Here is an 18,223-nt window from a genome sequence, read left to right on the forward strand (position 1 = left end):
ACCACATAGAAAATACCATAATTAAATCATTATCACACTGTGCCCCTTCAACATGTGCAAACTGAGTTTGTCATATCTTAATTAATTTTTCTACCACTTTTTATCAAACTATATAATTACTATATAATTTTATACCAACTACTACTCTGCAAAAAACCTCAGTCACCCTAAATTCCCTCTCCCCCACCACTTATAACTTCCAGTAATTCTTATCCATGCCTACAAATATCCCTTCCATGTTTTCCCCATTCTACTTACGATCCACTTACCACTCCCACAGTCCTGTAGCCCCCGTAGTTCTGTTTCACTAAAAACATCCTCTCACCTTAGATCTTGTTATAGTAAGAAATGCTCTTAAAATTAAAATGTAATGACCTATTCTTTGAACATGAGTTTCTAACATACCAACTCTTTCAACTTTCTCAAGGCCTGATGTCCCTAGGCACCCATTTACTCACAATCTATCATTTCTTTTCTTGGATAAGTTTTTGTACTGTCCAGCCTCAACTTAAGACCTATTATTTCACTGTTATTCTTCCAACCTCACTGAATCCGGCCCCTTTTTCTTCCATTATAAGTGTAAATTCCAACCCTGTACCAATTCATGTATTAAAAAGAACTCCAATCATAATCAGAAAAGCTGAATCACTACACACCACTCCAGTGCCCACTATTATCAACAGTAACCCAGATTCTCCAAACTTCCTTAAGATCCTTAAAGAAGATCTCTACCACAAATCTTTTCAGTGCATTTTGCATCAGTTTTTAATGTTTCCTAACTCTTCACAAAACCTGCTACCAACAATAATCTACTCATTTTTGGCAATTTTGATATTTATCCTCTCTCCTACTTCTTTTTTTTTTTTAATTTTTAGTTGTTGATAGACCTTTATTTATTTATACATGGTGCTGAGAATCAAACCCAGTGCCTCACACATGCCAGGCAAGTGCACTCCCACTGAGCCCCAGCCCAGCCCCCTCTTCTACTTCTTTTTCTCCATCAGGAAATTCTCCAAAGAATCTGTGTGCCTGTGTGTGTGTGTGTGTGTGTGTGTGTGCGTGCGTGCGTGCGTGTGTGTGTATGTGTGTGCGCGCACATGTGCATATGTTGGGCCTATTATGTAGAGAAATGTAGTAATGTATCAATAACAGCACATAAGGAGATTGGTGGAAGCAAAGTTGTACTGATTTTAAGAAATGACTCCAGAGGATAACTCAAATAAGAAAAACAACCAGAAACTTAAGTTAAGGGACTGGGGCTATAGCTCAGTGGTAGAGCACCTGCCTAACACATGCGAGGCACTGGGTTCGATCCTCAGCACCACATAAAAATAAATAAATAAAAGAAAGGTATCGTGTCCACCTACAACTAAAAAATTTTTTCTTAAAAAAGATAAGTTAGGGCTGGGGTTTTAGTCTAGAGGTAGAGCACTTGCGTGGCATGTGTGAGGCACTGGGTTCAATTCTCAGCACTACATATAAATAAATAAAAATAAAACGGTCTGTTAACAACTAAAAAACATTAAAAATAAATAAGTTAAGACGGGCATTAGCTTCTCATTCTCTCACTGAAAGGTACAAATATTTCCCATTTTCAAAAACAAAAGTTACCTGATATGGCTTCTTCTTGCTGGAGATCTGTGAATATCAAACAGTGTATTTTCCCTCTTCTTCTGATGAGCTGGTACTAAAAGAAAAACATAGGATAAGATAGAAATAACTAATAATAAATGTAATAAGTTAATGTATTCAAAGAACATAAATTACTTCTATTAACATTCTGAAGAGGACCTAGTTATGTGTTTTCAACTTCAAAATCTGTCTGGAGGCATACAAAAACAAATGCTTTGTGTTAATACCATGAAACTGCAAATAAACATTCTAAATAGACTTTAGTTTAAATAATTGTGATTGCCAAGTGCAGTGACCACACATACTGGGGCAGGAGGATTACAAGTTCAAGGCCAATCTCAGCAACTCAGCAAGGCGTTAAGCAATTTAGTGAGATCCTGTCTCAAAATAAAAAATAAAAAGGCTGGGGATTTGGCTCAGTGGTAGAGGACCCTTGGGTTCAATCCCCAGGACCAAATAAATCAGTAACTGTCACTGGATTATACAAAGATTTCTAAGACACAACACCAAAAAAATAATTCATTAAAAAATTTTTGGGGGGCTAGGGTTATGGCTCAGAGGTAGAGCGCTCACCTTGCACGTGCAAGGCCCTGGGTTCGATCATCAGCACCACATACAAATAAATAACATAAAGTTATTGTGTCCAACTACAACTACAAAGAAACAAATTTTTTTTTGTTGTTTGTGAAGGAAGGAGCAAAATCGAGCTATTTCCATTTCCAACAGAAACATCAATTTGAACTATTCACACATAAACACACCTTCATAAAAGATTAGGAACCCAGGTTAGAGATCACAGTACCTAGTTAGTAAGAAAATATACACTAGAAAGGTACTAAGGAAGGTTTTATATCACCCATATCACATCTCCCTTAACCCCGGGCAGCACAGCATGAAGAGAGATGCATCCACTTGGAGGAAGGACAGCAAAGTGAACCTAGGATTTTGTTTTTGTCCCCAATACCAGGCGTGCCACAGTGAAGTTCAGGCTAGTTCATATGGACTTAGCCTATGCACCTACCTCAAAACCAGATGGAAATTTATAACCACAGTGAAACAGACTCAAGATCTAGCACATGACACTGTCAGTGAATTATGGCAGCCTGACTCTCTAAGTAATCCACAGTGAAAAGAAGGTCCCAGTGGCTGTGGCTTTAAACATGGTCCATTGTTGTGAGAACCTCAGCAGCCATGGGCTTTGTGTGCACTGTCCCAGCCTACATGCATGGTATTCCAGGCCAACACTGAGCTACAGTCTGCAGCTTAAGATACCTGCTGGCACTGCAACAACTGCAACAGCCATGGGCATAGGAAACACCCCACACTGCCAACCCAGAATCTTTGGACAAGTTTACAGTTGAAAGATGGTGCCATGAATAGCCAGTCTGTTGTGATTTCCAAAAGTACCTATTTCAATATACACACATCAATGTACAACCACAAGGATCAAAAAAATTAGAGAAACATGACACCAGCAAATGAACAAAATAAAGTGCCAGAGATGCCTGACAAAACTGCCTGACAAAACATCAAAAGAGTGGTTTTAAGGGAACTCAGTGGTAGAGCACTCGCCTAGCATGTGCGAGATCCTGGGTTCGATCCTCAGCACCACATAAAATTGAATAAGTGAAATAAAGGTATTGTGTCCAACTATAACAAAAAAAAATTTAAATAAAAAATAAAGAAAACAGTAAGTGACCAGAAAAAGAAATTGAACAGATTAAATTAATTTTTTAAAAGTCACACATTGGGGCTGAGGTTGTAGCTCAGTAGACGAGTATTTCCCTAGCATGCGGGAGGCACTGGGTTCGATTCTCAACACCATATACAAATAAATAAAATAAAGATCCAACAAAAACTAAAAAATGTTGTTTTTACAAATCATTGAAAAAAAAGTCACACATTCTAGAGCTGGAAAATGCAATGGACAAATGAAAAAATGCAGGCTGGGGATATAGCTCAGTTGGTAGAGTGCTTGCCTTGCACACATAAGGCCCTGGGTTCAATCCCCAGTATCATCAAAAAAAGAAAACAAAAAAAAAAGGAATAGCATCAAAACAGAACTCATGAAGAAGAAAAAAAAATCTGTGAATTTGAAGATAGGTTATTTGAAAATATACACTAAGAGGAGAAAAAAGAAAAGTAATGAAAACAATAAAAAATGCTTATAAGACTCATTGGACAGCACTGAACGAGCAAATGTACAAAGTCATTGACATTCGAGAGAGTAAGATAGGTAAGAAAAAGATAAAGGAGCAGAAAGCATATTTTTAAAAATAATAGCAGAAAACTTTCCAAATATGGAGAAAGATATAAAAGGTATGGGGGTGGTCAAATATTTTCTTCAGATTCAATGCAAATAAAACTATCCCAAGACATATTATAATCAAACTGTCAAAGATCAAAGAAAAGGGAAGACTCCAAAGGCAGCAAAAAAAAAAAAAAAAGAAGCAAATAACATATAATAGACTTTCTGGTACACTGAGCAACAGATTCTCAGCAGAAATTTTACAGACCAAGAGAGTAGGATTGTATATTCAATGTGCTGAAGAGAAAAACTGCCAGCCAAGAATATTGTACCAAGCAACATTCTCAAACAAACACATGTCACGTAACCACGATACTAATGACCTATATATATCCCCAGGGCCTGAATTCTATATAAAAATACAAGTTTATAAGTTTTGTTGTGTTTTTTAATCATGGTGCCAGGGATCAAACCCACATTCTTAAGAGGCACGCTAGACAAGGACTCTAGCATTGAACTATGTAAATACTGAAACCTATAAAACTGTCAATATATAATGATTTAATTATGTCTCACTTATTTTGGTATACTGCATTTTATCATAAACTTATTTTTATAAATATTTTTCCTTAGCTATAAGTTGTTTTAAAATGTATTTTAGTCAGAAAATTCCATCATTTTCAACAATATGGATGAATTGGAAGATACTATCCTGAGTAAAATAAGCCAAGCACAGAGAAACAAGGACCATGGGATCTTGCTTATATGTAGAATTTAAAAAAGAAGTTATGGAATATGACTACCAGAAAATATGGCTACCAGAAAAGTTGTGAGTGAGGTAGGTAGGCAAGGGACAAAACTACGTTGGATAACAGGAATAGGTTCTCCTGTTTGTTGGGTGACAAAGAGATTATAATCAATGTATTGTGAATTTCAAAATAGGTAAAGGTTGGGTGCTCTCACCACAAGGAAGTTATGGATGCTTGAGGTTATGAATATAATTACCCTCATTTGAACAAACTACGATATATTTACATATGTAGAGACAATACGTTGTATCTCATAAATATATGCAAGTATTTGTAAAATTCAAAAAAACTGGTTTTTTTAAAGCAAGAAATCAAAACATACTACTACAGTTTGCTTCTTTTTATATTTATATATAATAGTGGAATGCATTATAATTCTTATTACACACATAGAACACAATTTTTCATATCTCTGGTTGTATACCTAGTATATTCACATATTCACATCAATTCATGTCTTCATACCTGTATTTTGGATAATAATGATCATCACATTCCACTATCACATGCCCCCTCCCTTCCTCTCCCTCCCCTCTGCCCCATCTAGAGTTAGTCTATTCCTCCCATTCTCCCGCTCCCTATCCCACTATGAATCAGCTTCCTTATATCAAAGAAAACATTCAGCATTTGGTTTTTTTGGGATTCGATAAATACATAAAATTTAATCTGTCAATTTAAAAAATAATAATAAAATGAATTTTTTTAAAAAACACCCTTTTTAGTAAGTTGAAATGAAGAATAGGAGAAAATCATTGCCACCTGCACCTCACAGATTAATCTCCAGGATATACAAAGAACTCAAAAAACTTACCACCAAAAAAAACAAATAACCCAATCAATTAATGGGCAAAGGAACTGAACAGGCCCTTCACAGAAGAATAAATACAAATACATGAAAAAATATTCAACATCTCTAGTAATTAGAGAAATGCAAATTAAAACTACACCAAATGGCAATTATCAAGAATACAAATAACAATAAATGTTGGCAAGGATATGGGGGAAAGGTTCACTCATACATTGCTACTGAGACTGCAAATTGGTGCAACCACTCTGGAAAGCAGTATGGAAATTCCTCATAAACTTGGAATGGAACCACCATTTGACCCTGTTATGTCACTCTTCGATATATACCCAAAGGACTTAAAAATCAGCATACTGCAGTGACGCAACCACATCAATGTTTATAGCAGCTCAATTCAAAATAGTTAAGCTATGGAACCAACCTACGTGCCCCTCAACAAATGAATGGATAAAGAAAATGTGTGTGTGTTTGTGTGTGTGTGTGTGTATGTATTTGTGTGTATACACATATATATGTATATGTATATACACACACACAGAATATTATTCAGCCATAAAGAAGAATGAAATTATGGCATTTACCAGGAAATGGATGGAACTAGAAACTATCATACTAAATGAAATATGCCAAACCCAAAAAACCAAAGGTCAAATGTTCTCTCTTATATACAAATGTTGGCTTACAATAAGGAGGGGGTGGAGTAGGAAGAATAGACCTTCTGAATTAGACAAAGGGGAATGAAGGGAAGGGAGGGGGGATGGAAATAGGAAAGACAGTAGAATGAATCGAACATAACTTTCGTATATTCATACATGAATACACAACTAGTGTAACTCCACATCATATATAACCACAAGAACAGGAAATTATACTCCATGTATGTATAATATGTCAAAAGGTACTCTACTGTCATGTATACCTAAAAAGAACAAAATAAAAAAGTAAATAAGTTAAAGTTCATCAAAATTAGAAATTTGGGGATGGGGTTGCGGCTCAGTGGTAGAGCGCTTGCCTAGCATGTGTGAGGCATTCGGTTCAATTCTCAGCACCACATATAAATAAATAAATAAATAAATAAAGGTCCATCAATAACTAATACAAATATTTTTTTAAAAAATTAGAGATTTCTATTCTTCAAGGATCATTATTTAGAGACTAGCCAAGTCAAAGGCTAGGAAAAAAATTTGCAAATCATCTGTTAAAAATATAATACCCAGAATATCCAAGTATTATGGTTTAGCTAAGAGGAATCCCCCAAAGCTCCTGTGTTAATGCAGGAATATTCAAAGGTGCAATGATTAGATTATGAGAGCGATAATCTAGTCAGTGAATTAATCCAGTTGAAGGAGTGATAATTTGAAGGATTTTTGTGCAAGGTGCTAGCTGTAGTCAGGTGAGGTGTGACTACAGAAGATAGGTCACTGCAGGAGTGCCCTAAAAATCACCATCTTCCCTGAGCCACCCCCCACCCCAGCTTCCTAGCTACCAATGAGCAGAGCAGCATGCTCTTCCTCCATGATGTTCTGCCTCACCTCAGGCCCACAACAATGGAGCATCTCTGGAACCATGAGCCAAAATAAACTTTTTCTCATTTAAACTGTGTTTTGTTTTGTTTTGGGTACCAGGGATTTAACTGAGGGACACTTTATCACTGAGCGACAGCCCCAGTCCTTTTTATGTTTTATTTCTGAGACAAGGTCTTAGGTGCTGGGGCTGGCTTTGAACTTGTGATCCTTCTGCCTCAGCCTCCAAGTCACTGGGATTAAGAGTTATAAACCTTAATCTGAGATTATAAACCTCTGCCACCACGTCCAGTTTCTAAATTGTTCTTGTCAGGTATTTCAGACACAATTAGAAATCTCAAAAATTAATAATAAAAAACAACCCAACTGAAAAAATGTCCAAGAGATTTAAACATATATTTTATCAAAGATATACCATTGTCTGGCTGGGGATATATCTCAGTTGGTAGAGTGTTTGCCTCAAATGCACAAAGCCCTAGGTTCGATCTCTAGCCCAACCAAAGAAAGGAAAAAAAAAGGTATACCATTGTCAAATAAGCACATAAAAATATGTTCAACATCATTAGGGAAATGCAAACTAAAATTACAATCCCTATTACATTAATTAAATAGATTGACCATACCAAATGCTGGCACACATAAAGAGCATATACTATTTTTTTGGGGGGGAAGGGGGCCAATGAGAGGCTTTTAATAAGGATTTTAGAATTAAAAGCTCCAGATTCAGCATATCTCAATGTTCAGAAAGCCTGACTAAAAGAAGCCAAACCAACACTAATCCCCTTAGCATGAACACACGTTTCTTCTTAGTAAATTTTACTGTAAATAGTGGAAAAAAAACCCAAAAACCCCAAAAGGTTAAAACAAGTCAAATCAAACACCTACTCCATGCAGATAGAACCTTCACAAAGGTCAACTGAAGTAATCCAGAGCTAAAACTGAATTGTGAAGATTTCAATGAAGTCACCAGTCATGTAACACAAATAAAGTTAATTATTTACACACTTGGACAAGCCCTCCAAGCAACGTGCCCAAGAAGCATTAATCTTTGTTTTGTGCCATCCTGAAGACTTGCACATAGTTTAATATTTTTAAGAGTGTGTTTTCCATGGTGTGGTAATGCTTTGGTACTATTCATATAAGATCTCATCTATCCCACCTACTCACCTCTTCTCCCCAAGAGGAGATTTCATTCTGCTTGAGAAGTTCCACATAAATTAAAATCTTTAACAAATAGAGCATATACTATTAATGAAAAACGGCACAAACACCTTGGAAAATAGTTTAGCTATTTCTTAGAAAGTTAAACTTAAAAAGCTGGGTGCAGTAGCTTGTTAGGTTAAAGCAGAAAGAATCACAAGTTCAAAGCCAGCCTGAGCAACTTTAGTGAAATCCTGTCTCAAAAATAAAAACTGGGACTGAGGATGTTGCTCAGTGGTACAGCACCCTAAATTCAATTCCCAGTACCACTAAAATAATAAATAAGCACAAGTGTGCTTGTGAACGCACACATGCGCGTACACACACACACACACACACAAACCACACTAATCACAAAATCCACTCATTATCTCCTCAGTATTAGAAAAATGAAAACAAATTTCTACAATGTTCATAACAACTTTATTTGTAACAGCCCAAAACTAGAAACAATCGTAATGTCTATCAACAAATGAATGGAACACGGCATAGCATTCCATACCTGTAATCCCAAAAACTCAAAGGCTGAGGCAGGAGAATCACACGTTTGTGGCCAGTCTAGAAAACTTAGGGAAACCTTGTCCCAAAATAAAAAATACAAAGATCTTGAGATGCAGTTCAGTAGCAGAGCTTCCCTGGGTCTAATCCCCAGTACCATTAAAAAAAAAACAAAGAATGGATAAAATAATGCATTAAGAAGTCTGGGGGATGTAACTCAGTATAACTTGTAGAGTATTTGCCTAGCATGTGCCAGATCACGGGTTCAACCTCACATTCTGCACACACACACACACACACACAAAAAAAAAAAAAAACTGATAAGGACTAAGGATGTATCTCAGTGGTAAAGTGCTTTCCTAGCATATGGGGAGCTCTGGATTCCATCCCCAGCAACACACACACACACACACACACACACACACACACACACACACACACAGTGCTATCCATACACTAAAATATCTACTCAGCAATGAAAAGAAACTCACTATTGTTACATGCAACAACACATAAGTCTTACAATAATTATGCTGAATTAAAAAAGTAAGGCAAAAATGGAATATACTACATGATTCCATTTATATAAAATGAGAGCAAATATAAACTGATTTAAGGGAACAGAAAACAGATCAGATAGGTAGCTGCCTAGAGACTGGCAGAGGGGAAAGCAAAATAAAAAATGGTGAGTAGGGCTGGAAATGTAAGTCAGTGATACAGAGCTTAGCTAGCACCTGTGAGGTCCTGGTTCGATTCCCAGCACCACACAAGTTTTGTTTGTTTGTTTTGTTTTGTTTATTTAAAGGGAGTAGTAAGGGGCTGGGGATGTGGCTCAAGCGGTAGCCCACTCGCCTGGCATGCGTGCGGCCCGGGTTCGATCCTCAGCACCACATACCAACAAAGATGTTGTGTCCGCCAACTAAAAAATAAATATTAAAAAAATTCTCTCTCTCTCTCTCTCCTCTCTCACTCTCTCTTTAAAAAAAAAAGGGAGTAGTAAGGATATATTACACAGGAATGAGGAAATTCAGGGGGGTGATGAACATGGCCATTACCTTGATTACAGTGACAGTTCCACAGGAATATACATATTATAAAACTTGACTAATTAATTATATTCTATAAACATGTGAAATGAACTATATATTTTTTTCATTTATACTGAAGTATAAAGCTTTCTTTAAAAAATAATAATAATCTAGAACAATGATTCCCAACTGTCTGTCATAACATACCTCTCTCATTAGTCACAAGGCTGAGACAGTGGAATAGAGGGATGTCTGCATACTTGGGCACATTCTAGTGAGATGCCTCTAATATACCCCTTCCAGAGCACCAATCACTGTTCTAGATTTTTTTTTTTTGTACTAGGAATTGAAACCAGGGCCACTTTCCCACTGAGCTAGATCCCTAGCCCTTTTTTATTTTTTACTTTGAGACAGGATCTCACTAAGTTGCTGAGGCTCACCTCATACCTGCAATCCTCCAGTTTCAGCCTCCTGAATCACTGGGATTACAGGCATGCACCACTGTACCCAGCTAGACCATAAAAGTTTGAGTAAAAAAATCTAGATCTTGGAAACATTATACTAAGTGCAAGAAGACAAAAAGTCATATATAGGCAAATCTACACAGACAGAAAGAATATAAGTGGTTGTCAAGGGGGTGAGGGAAAGAAGGAAGTATAACTTAGCTACTTCTCAGTTAAAAAAAAAACAAGGAGGGCTGGGGTTGTGGCTCAGTGGTAGACCTCTTGCCTACCATGCATGAGGCACTAGGTTTGAATATCAGCACCACATATAAATGAATAAATAAAAAAGAAAAGTTCATCAACAACTAAAAAAAATTTTAAAAAATAATAATAATTAGAGGATCGATAATTATGGAATTTCCCAAGAACTGGAATAAGGGCAACAAAATAGTACCTGCAAAACTGATTACATATCATTAGATTCAACAGTATTAACACAAACTTTCAACAATTCTCCAAAAAACAAGACAACCTACTATTGCAAAATTGCAGCTGTATACCACTTTTGTGACCATGGATGAGTTATTACGTCTTTTAGGACATGGAGATGCTTACCCTAAATAACTATTATGAATAAAAGTGTTCAATAAACTATAAATAATACAAAAGCATGGGCAGAATTTGTTATTAAATATTACACTTCTATAAATAAAATGTACTTGCTGTAAGTAATTCGATGTTGCTACCATGTACTTTAATGTTCTCTTAGTTGCATGTGTACATGGAAATATAAATAGGAAAAGATATGTAAAACATATAAGAGATTCTATTGTGAAAATTTTATTTATTTATTTGTTTGTTTATTTATTTATTTGTTTATTTATTTATTTGGAGGCAGGTCTTGTTGCATTACCCAAGCTAGTGTTGAAATCCGAGGCTCAAGTGATCCAATTAACTCAGCTGCCTAAGTTAACTGGGACTACAGGAACATATCATTACATCTAGCAAAATACTGTATTTTTAAAAAGCAGTGGAGCAGTATAAACTATGTAACTATAAAAAGTAAAGAGGTTATTTAGAGTCACCTACCTATTGGAGGTGCCTGGTATCGATCCACTGTTTTTCTTTGTCTTAAATTATATGGTCTATCGTTTTCTTCTCCTTCTGCCTCTTCAACTTCTATATCTCCATCCTCCTCTTGAGATTCTAGTTTTCCCCACACAAAAAGGAATAAAAAAGGCACTATTTTAATCCTTAAGAATTGATCCCACTCTAAAAGTGAATAATTTACATTTTATCCATTTCTGCACAGGTGACATTCAAAGTGTCAACATTTTATTATATAGCATAAATCAATACAATTAAAAATCAACCTGGGTAACTGTAAAAAAAAAAAAAAAAGCTGCTTTTCCTACCAATGATCAATACAGATTTCTGCAAAAATTAAACCTCTTAATTTACATCGGAACTTTTAAACACACACAAAAAAATAGAACATGACTTAAAATTTTTCCAAACTACAGCAAAGCTCAGTCAAAGCACAATTTAAAACCAAATATGATTTGGACTCAAATACCTCTTGGTAATCAAAAAAAAATTGGCTTATACGGTAATCACTGGTATTATAGCCAGAACAAATTTTTTCGGCAGTATAATAATTTGATAGGTCTGTTGACAACAGTTAAGCATGGGTTAGTCACACTTTGGTAGGAAAATGCTGACAGGAACTGGAAGGAAGTATAAAACAGACTTTTACAGTACTGATGATAGTTTAGTTCTTGACATGAGTGGTAACTCACAATAATTCATCTATCCGCTATCCGTGCAGTTAAATGAATTATAAAGTACAATAAATCCTAAAAGCCTATTTTTTAAAAAAATGGTTTGGTTATAGTTATGATGTAGCATCTATTTATAGTTTAAAAAGCATAAAGAAAATTTATAGGCATATCATCCCCAAATGCAATATACTTTATGATTAACTTTGTTACCACAAGAATTGTTAATACAACACAATCAAATTAAGGCATAGAAAAATTTTTAAAGTTGCCAATAATGCTGAGTGAAGTAGAACAGTAAAACTCCAAAGGACTTTACATTTTACTCATGTCTCTTAAAGTTTATTTCAAGTTTTGAATAATTTTTACTGTTAGGTTGTAGAGAAAATCAGCAAATCAATATTACTTATCTAAGTAATACTATAAAATATTTGTGCCCAAATAAGTTTTCTAAGCCTTCAAAAAATTACTTACTGAAAAAAAAAACTTGCATATAACACATTATTCATTATGAGCAAAAATTCTATATATGGCATATTTACTTTGGAAACTCTACAAATGTATTCAGTTAATGAAAAGGCAAAATCGCATTTAAATCTGTCTCACCTATACTGTTTTTCTCCAAAGGAAGCAATATAGAGGTTCTAGCTGTAACAACAATAATATTTGCTCAATAAGGTACCTTCATTAGAAATATCAACTCTTCAAAAGCAGCTAATGTATTAAACACAGAATTTGAGAAATAAATGTATTCTTCTTCATCTAAGCTACACATACAGTGAAACTAGGAAGATTCCCTTGTAAAGTACTATTAATCTATATCAATAGTACATCAAGTCTCCTGAAATTCATTTCTATAAAGATCAATATCTGGGGAATTAAACCCTATAGTACATTGCTCAACAATTATAATCCATGGAGTCAATGTGCTTTCTTCATGTACCCAGTTTTAGGCCTAAAATATTCAGTTTGGGTTCTTCAGTTCAAAACCCAGAAAGGCCTCAGTAAAGAACAATACAGACTACTTCACTGAACAATACAGACTACTTCACTAGTATTAGCAGTTCCACTTTCTCTAAATTTCACCTTTTACTCCTCAGTCTATAACTAACTGAAATCCAAATAACAAAATTTGGAGGCTCTGGAGAGCAAACTAACATTGCAGTTAGAAGGTGTCTAAATACTAAAGAGGCCTCACCTAACAAGCTAATTAACTTATGGCAAATACCACTTCCATACTAGATCCCACAAGCACTAACCAAGAATTACTAATATATTACATAAATATTTATAATGTAGTTAAAAGCATTTTCCCAAATGAAGGAAATGAAAACCCAGAATACCAACTGAGTTTAAATTACTTCAAATTATAGAATATAGACCTCAAAAGTCAAAAATCACCTCCCTAGCAATATTTTACAACTATAATTTGTACATAATATTTTTCTTCCCTCCCACCTAAACTTTCTAATATTTACTTCATAAGGTGCTTTACAAACCTTCTTCTTCACCCTCAGTAGAAACTTCATGATGATTCTGAATCCCATAACTATTTCTTCTTAGTGATTTTCTTCGCCTTTTCACTCTTGAATACATATCCATGTTTTCCTTTTAAAGAAAGAAATCATCAGATATTAACACGGCATTTATTCTTTACTATAAATAATATCAACCCAATGAAATATGCCAGCTTGATAAAAATTTACTGAGCACCTATTTATAAGGCACAGATTTATGAGGATGGAGATTCCTGAATTTGTAAAGGACAAAATGGAAAAAAAACTTACAAAATATGAAAAACATACTTTCTCCCTCAAGCAAACTGCACCCTAATAGGAGACAGTAAGACAAGTAAGGTAATTATAAAATAAAACAAGTTTAATGCTGTAAAGAGAGGTAAAGAGTACACCAGAATCCAAAGAATAGAAATTCTTCCTCTTATTAAGGAGTGGAAGGGAGGCAGCATTTGTGAGGAACCTTGAATAAGTGGTAGGATTACATCAGTCACTAACCAGAAATATTAGCAAGAGTAAAATATATGGAGGAAAATGATTTGTTTGTATTTGGGCGATGATGTGTAAGAAAATAAAGTTGAAGCCAGATTACAAAGGTCAAGGTGTTTTTAATTAACTCAGTGAATAATTCAGAAACCATTAAATGTTCAAAATAGAGCAGTGAGAGAGGTACACTTTAAGATGATTCATCTGGCAAAAGCATAAAGGGTTTTTTAGGGAAGGTTGCAGCAAGAAGAGAATGAAATGAAGAAAGCAAGCAATAAAATTCCAAACTAAGTTCAAAAGAACAATTGTTGATTCAAAAAATCCTACTGTTGTTCATTCTCCCTTTGAATTCCTCATTCATTGCAATTATAAAAAAAAAAAGTGAAAAAATTACTACAGCTAATGGACTCACAAATTCTGTATCTGTCCACATTCGAAGTCGTTCCACTTCTCCTGATCGTCGATTCCGTCGGATGTTAATGTTGTCCATTTCTTGTAGTACAGCTTCAGCAGTACTACAATTATATAATAAATCCAAGGTTTAGCTAATAGTGAGACCACTCACTACATCATACATGTCAAAGTCTCTTCAGCAAAGCATAATTAAATCATCTCTGATATGTAACTATATGATTTAATAACTTTCATAACCAGTTTCAGAAGACAATTTGCATTAAAAAAAAGATGACACCAGAACATCTTCTTTCTTAATGTATTTATTAAAATTTTAATATAAGGCTTTTGTTTATAAGGCTCCAAATAAATAAATCCATAATGCCACTATAAACAACTGATTACCAGAACCACGGGACTGAAAAACAAAAACTAAGTAAAAATCTTTCAACTTGAAGATATTATTAGGAATGTATAGAAAAAAAAATAACAAAAAAGTTTAAACAAAACTGTGGAACCAACCTAGATGCCCTTAAGTAGATGTACAGATTAACAAAACGTGGCATATATTCACAATAGAATATTACTCAGCAATAAAAGGTAATAAAATCATAGCATTTGCAGGTAAATGGATGGAGTTGGAGAAGTAAGGCTAAATGAAGTTAGCCAATCCCAAAAAAACAAATGCCAAATGTTTTCTCTGATATAAGGAGTCAGACTCATAGTGGGGTAGGGAGGGGGAGCATGGGAGGAATAGAAAAACTCTAGATAGGGCAGAGGGGTGGGAGGGGATTAGCAATTAGAGGGGACAGGGGATTAGCAACGATGAAAGTATATGTATGAAGACATGAATTCGTGTGAACATATTTTATATACAAACAGAGATATGAAAAATTGTGCTCTATATGTGTAATAAGTATTGTAATGCATTCTGCTGTCATGTATTTAAAAAATAAAATCAATTAAAAAAAGGTTTAAAACAGTTAAGATTAACTGGAACTAGTGTTGTGGCTCAGAGGTACAGTGCTTACCTAGCATGTGAGAAGCACTGGGTTCAAATCTCAGCACCACATTTAAATAAATAAAATAAAAATCCATTGACAACTAAGAAATATATTAAAAAAAGATTAACTGAATATATTTTTAGAAATTTTACAGTAGAATACTGGTATCCAAGAAATACACGCTGATATCTTAGCAATTTTTATTTTATGCTATAAACAATCTCATAACATTTGCTATGTGCCTAGGTTCTGATCTAAGTGCCTAACAAATAATAACATATGAAAATTTATCTCTATATTATTATTTCCTCTCCTCTGAAATGGAGATCATACTAATTGTAAAACTATCTAAAGGCTAAGTAGAATGATGTACACTATGATTTAAATGTCTCTCAAAGTTCACGAGTTAAAAAATTAATCCTCAATGTAACAGAAATGAGAGGCAGGACCTTTAAAAGGTAATTAGGTCACTGGGTCACCATATTCATGAATGGAATAAGGTAATTACTACAACAGTATTAGTTATAAAAGGGAGGAGTTCAGCCCCCTTTCCCCTTATCCTCTTCCCTTCCTCCCCGCTTCTCTTGCATGTTCTTGCCATGCCATGCCTCTACCATGTTCTGATGCAGGAAGAAGGCCCTCAAGAGTCTCAGCTAGACTTTCTAGCCCCCAGGATCATGAGAAATAAGTTCCTTTTCTTTATAATTTACCCAGTCTCTTAGCATAGCAAAAAAAAAGGACTAAGACAATATATTTTCTGAAAAGACTAGTTTTGTGAATATAGATGATGAGCTGACAATTGGTGAAACTCACTCACCAGCTAAGTGACTCAATGCTAAGTACTCGGGCTCAAAACATCTTTAGTTCAAAATTATGACTAAGCAAAACTACCATTATCTTTTTTCCCCCTAGTGCACAGGACCCAGCCCAGGGTCATGCACATGCTATACAAACACTCTATCAATAAGTTTTACTCCCAGCTTTCCATGTCAGTAATGAAGCTTAATATTGCTTGAAAACTGTCAAAAACACAAATGTGAAATGAGTAATAATCAAAGGACTACAGTATTGAAATTTAAATAAAATTAGTTTTATCATCTATTCACAAGCGCTTGATAAGAAAATTTTACCTATTATACACATTATATTAAATATACTAACCTTATGAAAACCCTTATAGTCACTGCCAGCCTTTGTTAATTCAGATTAAGTTTTAAAAGAATTGTGTTTATTGCAGAGGGTGTTTAAATTATTTTTGTAAAAACAACAGGCTTAAAAAACAAATAATTAAATAAAATTGCTTACTGCATAAACATTCATACCTATTTACTAGTTGATCAAACAGCAAACTCTGGTTCACACTTTCAAATCTGTTTTTCCTGGAACGACAACTTTTTCTGACTTCCATGTCACCATTTATACAAGAAAGGTCCCCATCTCCCTTCTTTTCCCCTCGAAGGGGATGGCTTCGAAGGGCTACAAGAAGAGAGAGATTTCCATTTCAAAGTACAAAATTCAAAAAGGAAGAAAATAAAAAAATATTTAACAATTACTTTTAAAAGACTACAAAAGTTGAACTCTTAAAAGGCTTTAATACTCAATAATCTAAATTTTCTTATAACTTCTATAATCTATCATAATATTTTAATTATTTCAGTTATACGGATTTTTCAAAATTCAATGATTATGTACATTTTTGCTATGACTGAAATTCAGGTCACTTCCAACTACATAGGAGCACAGTATTAAATTGCTCTCTTCTTCCCCACTTTAATGCTTAAATCTAACACCATTATAAAAATTTCAATACCAACCAGTTTCACAACAGAATACTCACATAAGCTACTATGTCCGTTTGGTAACGTAGCACCAGGCTGAGAAGTTAACCTAGAACACAATTATATTTAATATGCAAACACATCAACATTTGTTTAGATAAACAAAAAATTCAATATTGATGGAATTATTTCATAATCTTTAAAATGTTAGTGATATATTATGCTTTACAGTGAAGATAACATTTTTTACTGAGATTGATAGCATACCAACTAATAACATATTAGCTAAGAGTCATTTTATTATTTCAAGAAAAGTTTTTCTTCTTAATAACTTTATTTTAATTAATTTTTTTTTTAATGTGGCGCTGAGGATCGAACCCAGGGCCTTGCATGTGTGAGACAAACGCTCTACCGCTGAGTCACGACCCCAGCCCTCAAAAAAAGTTTTAATAAAAGATTATAAACTGAATTTACTGTGTTGTCAACACTGTGAATTAAAATTCCAGTGAAAAGGCTTAGCTTAACATGTAGCACAGACTCAACTGAACCTGTAGGTAACAGTGACAACTAATAACGATTGACTCTGGTTGACAAAATACATTCCAAATTATAACAAATTTATTCAAACTGTAAGGGAAAAAAGTACTTGAACACCAATATCATTTATTAATTTCTTTGAAATATTTTATTACACATTTTAAACTGACAAATAAAAACTTTGCTGACTTCTCAGAAATGTCATTTTACAATTCTCCTGTTTCAGGAGAGGAAGAGAAAAATGACATTAGAAAGAAACTAAAAAGGTCATCAAAACATGAGAGCTTAAGAAGTCACAGTATTCTCAGTATAATCAGAGATTTTAAAAACAAAAACTAAGTTGGTACATAATAAAAGAGCTATCAATGCAAACTAAAATAGTTTTGAAATACAATTTTTTTAAGATAAAAAACAAGGGAAAAACATTAAACAGTAAATATATACATGACTTTATTCTAGTCTATATGGTTCGTGTAAATTTTTATTTAAAATATTCGAACATTTTTGGTTGTTACTCTAGCACTCTTCAGTTTCAATTATAAATATA

The 18,223-nt window shown here is 34.3% G+C and overlaps 1 protein-coding gene and 1 non-coding gene across 2 annotated transcripts in view; one reads left to right on the top strand and one right to left on the bottom strand.

Annotated features, from left to right (window-relative positions):
* Positions 1-18,223, bottom strand: part of Atad2b (ATPase family AAA domain containing 2B) — a 141,171-nt gene that overhangs the window by 96,257 nt on the left and 26,691 nt on the right. The window contains exons 3-8 of the mRNA XM_026392374.2: positions 17,199-17,248; positions 16,684-16,837; positions 14,377-14,479; positions 13,464-13,572; positions 11,276-11,392; positions 1,612-1,687 (exon numbers count right to left, since the gene is read on the bottom strand). Of these exons, the coding sequence (XP_026248159.1) occupies positions 1,612-1,687; positions 11,276-11,392; positions 13,464-13,572; positions 14,377-14,479; positions 16,684-16,837; positions 17,199-17,248 (609 nt within the window). The remainder of the gene's footprint in view (positions 1-1,611; positions 1,688-11,275; positions 11,393-13,463; positions 13,573-14,376; positions 14,480-16,683; positions 16,838-17,198; positions 17,249-18,223) is intronic.
* On the top strand, positions 3,581-3,653 carry Trnaa-ugc (transfer RNA alanine (anticodon UGC)). The gene has a single exon. It is a non-coding gene; the product is annotated as a tRNA-Ala (tRNA).

Source organism: Urocitellus parryii, chromosome 12 (genome assembly GCF_045843805.1).
Source record: "Urocitellus parryii isolate mUroPar1 chromosome 12, mUroPar1.hap1, whole genome shotgun sequence".
In the NCBI taxonomy this organism is placed as follows: Eukaryota; Metazoa; Chordata; class Mammalia; order Rodentia; family Sciuridae; genus Urocitellus; species Urocitellus parryii.